At 58.9% G+C, this 6,053-nt stretch overlaps 1 protein-coding gene across 1 annotated transcript; it reads right to left on the reverse strand.

The window, feature by feature from the left end:
* Positions 1 to 2,031: 2,031 nt before the first annotated feature.
* Positions 2,032 to 5,534, reverse strand: Aqp5 (aquaporin 5). The gene is made up of 4 exons (XM_005067227.4): positions 5,051 to 5,534; positions 3,886 to 4,050; positions 3,381 to 3,464; positions 2,032 to 2,693 (listed from the first exon to the last, which is right to left on the reverse strand). The coding sequence occupies exons 1-4, from the start codon at positions 5,411 to 5,413 to the stop codon at positions 2,508 to 2,510; spliced, it is 798 nt and encodes a 265-aa protein (XP_005067284.1). The 5' UTR covers positions 5,414 to 5,534; the 3' UTR covers positions 2,032 to 2,507.
* Between the last annotated feature and the right edge of the window lie 519 nt (positions 5,535 to 6,053).

Here is a 6,053-nt window from a genome sequence, read left to right on the forward strand (position 1 = left end):
AGGGTGTGTGTGTGTGTGTATGTGTGTGTGTGTGTGCTCGAGCTGAACATGGCTCTTTGTCAGTTCATGGAAGATCACCACACGCAGGCACACAGTGCCCCCTGCTGGTCAAACAGCCTGACCACAGCAACCTGCCGGCCCAAAGCCCAACGCAGGACTCTGCAGAGTGGTAACTCCCTTTGACTACATGCCCCACCCATGCTGAGGGCCTGTCTCTTGTAGGCTCCCTGTTCACCCTGTCACATGCCCCTTTGGGTCCATTAGAGAGGGGGATGCAAATCAGTTGTCTGAAAGCTGAACTGAGGCTCTGTTGCCCTCTGCACCTCCTCCTGGTTAGTGAGGTGAGTGGGCTGCTGAGGGACTGCTCCCTGGTGACCTCAGGAACCTAAGCCTGTGCTCTTGAGCAGGCTCCAGAGTCCAGCCCAGAAAAGAAGTGGTGAGTATCCATTTGGTGGACGAGTTTGCCCCCTGCTGGCCGAAGCTGGCACTTGCAGTCAGTACCCTCTCTTGCAGGAAGTGGGAAAGGGAAGGCAAAATGGGGTGTTTGGGGGGTAGTTCTGCCCCCCTTGCTTGGAGTTCCATGGAAGCCTGTGGTCAGGCAAGTTTGGGTCCAGCGGTCTTCACTGCTTTTCAGACCCTAGGCTGTTTTCGGGGTGGGCTGGGTGGGCTGGCCTCTCAGTCTGGGTCTGCAGCTTCTCCTTCCCGTTCCTGCAAGCCCCCCCCCCCCCGCCGCCCTGCTGAAGCAAAGGTGAGGGCAGGGGAGAGGCTCTGCTGAGGAGCAGCTGACCCAGGCAGTGTTGGGAGAGCAGAAGTCCCTGCTCTCCCATCCTGACTAGTGTCTAGTCGCCAGTCATGGTCTCATTTTCTCCTCACGGCAATACATTGGGCCAGTAAATATATCCCATCTTACGGGTTCATCATTCCAGTTACAGCAAGATTTGAATGGGGGCCCAAGCCCAGTACCTGGTGGGCAGAAGCGGGTGGGTGGGTCCCTGAGTTCAAGGCTAGCCTGATCTACAGAGTGAGTTCCAGGATAGCCCAGGGTTACACAAGAGACTGTCTCGAAAAAAAAAACAAAACAAAAACAAAAAAAAAAAAAGATTTGATTGTAGGCAACCAGAATAACTATGACTTTGTGTTGGGTGCTCATGTGTCTTTTTTTAATCTTTCTAGATGGTGTTTCTCTGTGTAGCTTTGTAGACCAGGCTGGCCTTGAACTCACAGACATCCACCTATCTCTGCCTCTTGGGTGCTGGGATTAAAGGTGTGCACCACCACCCCTGGCTGCTCACACTTTACCCCACTCCTCACAGAGAGGTGATCGGTCTGCACCAAACACTCCTCACCCTCACCTCATCTGGTTCCTCGCTGCACTGTGAGGAAGTGTTTTGATACGGTTTACAGGTTAACAATGGAGGCTCAGGAGTTTCCCAAGTGTCAGTGCCAGTGGACAGGCAGGCAAGGAAAGGAGGGGAGGAAGGTGTGACAGGACCCCTTCCCCACACTGCAAAGGGCAAAGGCAGAGAGAGGAGACCCGAGAAGCAGCCTGGTGGAGAGAGGCTGCTGTGTGTGAGGGGCTGCTGGCCTCTGAGCACGGGCTCCCGGCACACCGCCCTTCAGGAACACCAGAGTCCAGAGAAGGAAGGGCTGAGAGCCGCTCACCCCTTTGGAATCTCAAGGGGCTGTTGGCGGTTCACTCCCCCACCCTGCCTGGCACACCCAGGCCCTCCTCAAGTAGCAGGGACTTAACATAGCTAAGGGACGGTGGAAGGGACATGTGACTTGGCTAGGAACCTTCTTCTTGGCCCTCTCTTGGTCTCTTGTGCTGTTTCTGTATTTTTCTGTTTCTCCATTTGGTTTCGCCACCCTCCAGGTCCCTGGTCCTCTCCGCCTCCCTTTGCCTCAGTTTCCTTTTCTTTCTGGAGGACTTGTCTCGTGGTTTTGTACCCTCGGAATGACATGTGTGAGGGTGTGGCATCACAAAGGGGAGACATGACTGGGTGTTGTCCCAAGAGTTTCTGGACGACGGCAGAGTGTGAAGATTGATGGTTTATTGGGAAACAAAAGCGCCCAACCCAAATACCAGCAGCCCCCACCCCCATCCTTGACCAAAAATAAATAAGATGACATTCAACGAGCCATCTGTCCCTCTGCTCTGGGGCAGTGTCCGCTCTGCCCATGCCCACTTGAGGGCTGGCTTGCGCATGCGAGAGGTTGGGTTGGATGAGATAAGCAGGCTGCTGCCCCCCTTTTCTGGTGTGGTCCTGGGCAGCCTGAGAGCTTGGCACTGCCCTCACAATCTCTGAGGTCTGCCTGTTCCAGAAGAGACCCTGTCCCCGTCACACTCCAGCCCCTGGCCCCCACCCGAGTGTCCATTGTGGGCTTCTGCTTCCATCTCTATCTTCAGCATGGGTCCAGCGACTCTTCCCCACCAAGAGGGCTGTTGGGAAAGATGCCCTGAGGCTTGGTTTTCGGGGACTGAGGGACCGGCCCCTGCCTGGTGCTGCTCAGTGCGCCGTCAGCTCTATGGACTTCTTCCGCTCCTCCCGATGCTCTTCCCAGTCCTCCTCCGGCTCATATGTGCCTTTGACCACAGCCACTCGGTCGCTCAGGCTCAGGGAGGAGGGGAAGAGCAGGTAGAAGTAGAGCAGGGCAGCCAAGATGGCCCCCACAATCGGCCCCACCCAGAAGACCTGTGGAGACAGGGTTAAAGTCAGAAGCTGGGCCCCTCACCAGAACACAGATGCATGGACCCTCAAAGGAAGTGGACCTGAAGACTTGTAGGTCTCCAGAGGGAAAGGTGTCCTCCCATCTTGGGGACCGACACTGTCCGTCAGTTCTTAATAACAAAGTCATGGATCACAGACACACAGACCCTTCACGGAGGTCGGCAGAGCCCAGAACAGACAGCTTCCTCATCCCACTCTAAAGAGAGGCAAGGGAACCTTCTGAGGAGACGAACAGAGCCACCCCCAGGTCTCCCACAGTGTAGAGCTGAGAGAGCTGAGCCAGCGCTGCCCTGCTGAAGCCCCAGCAAGGCTCTGCCGCCCTTTTTGGCACTCCAAGCCTGGCTGACATGTCGACACAACACACTGTCCAGAGGGACAGTCCCAGAAGGACACACTTCCAACATCCCCACTGGGATGATAAACTCAGCATCAGAGGACAGATGCTCAGAGGGACAGACCAAACCCTCAGAGGAGATCAACACACATGCCCGCCGCTCACTTGTAGAGGAGTGTTGATTCACCCCTCCCTCCTGGCCGCACTTCAGTCCCTTCTGTGTTCCCTGCCCCTTCCAACCCCCAAGTTCTGGGCCCACAACATCCAGAAGTCCAGGAGTGACTGGACTTAGGCAGCCAGGGGAGGTCCATACTCACCCAGTGAGAGGGGCTGAACCGATCCATGACCACCGCTGGGCCGAAAGAGCGGGCTGGGTTCATGGAGCAGCCGGTGAAGTAGATCTGGGTAGATGGGGGTCACAGTGAGGAGGGCACCTTCCCTTCCCCTGCCACAGAATCCTGATGCTCTCAGGGGCACACAGTGCAGGGACCACCCACATCTCGAAGTCAGGCTTCCCAGTTCCTAGGCTGCAACTCTGTCCACGCAGCCCAGCTGTCCATCAAACCACGCACTCCCAACCATGCCCTCTGCCTCCTCATCTCGACTTGGGCTTGGTTCTCTCAGCTCACCCTCCCTCCTACTTATTCACATTGTTTCTCAGCCCGGAGAGGCTTCTCTGGGGGAAGGGGGCCCAGAAACCCCAAGACCAGGCCGTATCCTCTGCCAGGCCTTAGCCTTCTCGGGAGACGCTGTTCTAAGGCTCTACTATTTATCCTGAGCGACTTCTCTCCAGGACACCCAGCTTGTGTCAGCACCACTCACCCCCACCAGATGGCCCAGTGTGACGGACAGGCCGATGGACAGAGCTGGGGAGCCCACGGGGCTGGTGCGGCGGGAGTCAGTGGAGGAGAAGATGCAGAGCGCCAGCTGGAAGGTCAAGATTATCTCCACCACCGTGGCCTTGCCCGGTGTTGTGCTGTTGCTGAGCTACAAGGGAAAGCTGGATTAGGACCCCGCTGCCTGCAGGTTCTGTGACTGGGCTAGAGGAGTAAGGGTCTGGCCTTCAAGGACACCTACAGCCTGAGCTCCTGGAAGCCAAGCCCTGTGCATGAACCCGGCAGCCATTCGTGGGAGAAACTGTATGTACTTCAGAGTGCACAGGCTTGAAGCTCAGGCCTGTAGCCAGAGGGTAGGGTGTCAGCTTTTCCTGGGTGCCATCGTGTCAACGGCTCTGCCCAATCCCCAGCCCCCACAAGCTGGCATTTACCCTCCCTCCTGTGGGCAGCTGCCCAGTTTGCCTACTGCAAACAGCCCCTGGCCTCCTATCCGTGCCTGACCCGCGGCTGGTGCCAACCTCAAACCCGTCTCTCCAGTGTGGCTGACTCACGGCTTGACAATGGCCGCGAAAATCCTCCTCTGTGTTTGATTAGTGAACCCAGTTCACATGGGACAGGGGGCTGAATCTAGGGCTGAAAAAATGGGGAGGCAGCAGGGGACAGAAGCAGGGCTTACAAAGCGGGAGCTGGTACTTGGGGGGTGTCACATCATAGCTTCTAAGTGCAACCCCTACGACACTTGCTGTGCTATGACCGGCTAATAAATCGGAAGCTCAGGGAGATCAGGGTTACCACAGACCATGGTTATGATCCATGGCTCTTTGATAGGCTACTTAGAAGTACACGAACAAGGGGATGGCAAGAAAGAACTCATAGGTGAGCCTAGAAGCCCAAGGCTGTTTCGGCACCCACGGCGAGCAAGGCCAGGTGGAGCAGTACAAGAGGAGGGGGCAGGTGAAGTAGAGTGAGGAGAAGCTGGGACAGGAGCACACGGGTTGGCCGCGAGGTTGGGGGGCCTGCTTTTCCTGGAAAAGTTGTCCACCTGCTTTTTGGTTGTACCCATTCTGAAGAAGGAGGAGGAGCATGGGGCGTCTGGTCTTAACTGTTCCCAGGGTCTCTGTCCACCCCCTCACAGTCTGCTGGGCACTCACCGCATTGACGGCCAGGTTGCCCCGAGCATTGGTTGGCGCCAACCAGTAGAGAAGGCCTGCCCCAGCAATGGCGCCCACCAGCTGGGCTGCCACGTAGAAGACAGCCCGGAGCAGGGAAATCTGGTTGCCTACTAAGAGGGCCAGAGTTATGGCTGGATTGATGTGGCCACCGCTCACAGGTCCCAGAGCTTGAGCCAGGGTACCTATGGCCAGGCCAAAGGCGATGGAGATCTGCAGAATGGAGGGCAGCGCCGAGGGCCACTTGAGTGCCGAGCCCAGGCCAAAGAAGACGAAGATGAGGGTGGCCAGGAACTCCGCGAACACAGCCTTGAAGAAGGCCACTGAGCACACTTCCTTCTTCATGGTGGCCTTGGGGCCCCGGTGGCAACCGCAGCGACGCACGGAGGCCGTCGGGGCGGCGCTGGCAGCTGCGGGCGGCTGGCTGCGGGGCTCTGCGCGCGGTGCGGCGCCCACTCCGTGGCAGGCGGCCTGGCGCGGTCCCGGCAGGGGTGCGCTATATAGAGGGCGCGCACCCCGCGGCGGGCAGAGCGCGGGGGGGCCGGGGGCGGCTCCCGTGCCCAGGGGCCAGCGCAGCGCGCAGGGAGCGAGCCTGGCGGGCACGCGCTCGCCGCCCCCGGCCCCGCGCGCCCCCGACCCCCCACCCGCACAGCGGCGGACCCGCCCGGGCCACGTGACCCACGCGGCCGTGTAGACCGGCCCCGAGGTCTGGGTGGCGCGCATCGTACGCTCCGCGCGGCTCCCGCGCCCTCCTGGCCGACGTGCGTTCCCGGGCTCCCTGGCTGGGCTGCTGCCTCCGGTCGCTCAGAGCTCTGCAAGTCCCTCTGGCCGGCCTTCACCTGAGTCCCGGGACGGCTGACAGTCTTCTCCTTTTCTGCTCCTGCTCCTCGGGCTTTTGGTCCAGCTGCTGCTTTTCCTCGCACGACCGGAGCATCCTGACCCGGCTTCACCCACGGCCGGGCCAGAGTGATGCGATTCTCTGAGG

The sequence above is a fragment of the Mesocricetus auratus genome, unplaced genomic scaffold (assembly GCF_017639785.1).
Source record: "Mesocricetus auratus isolate SY011 unplaced genomic scaffold, BCM_Maur_2.0 Super-Scaffold_100010, whole genome shotgun sequence".
Lineage (NCBI taxonomy): Eukaryota > Metazoa > Chordata > Mammalia > Rodentia > Cricetidae > Mesocricetus > Mesocricetus auratus.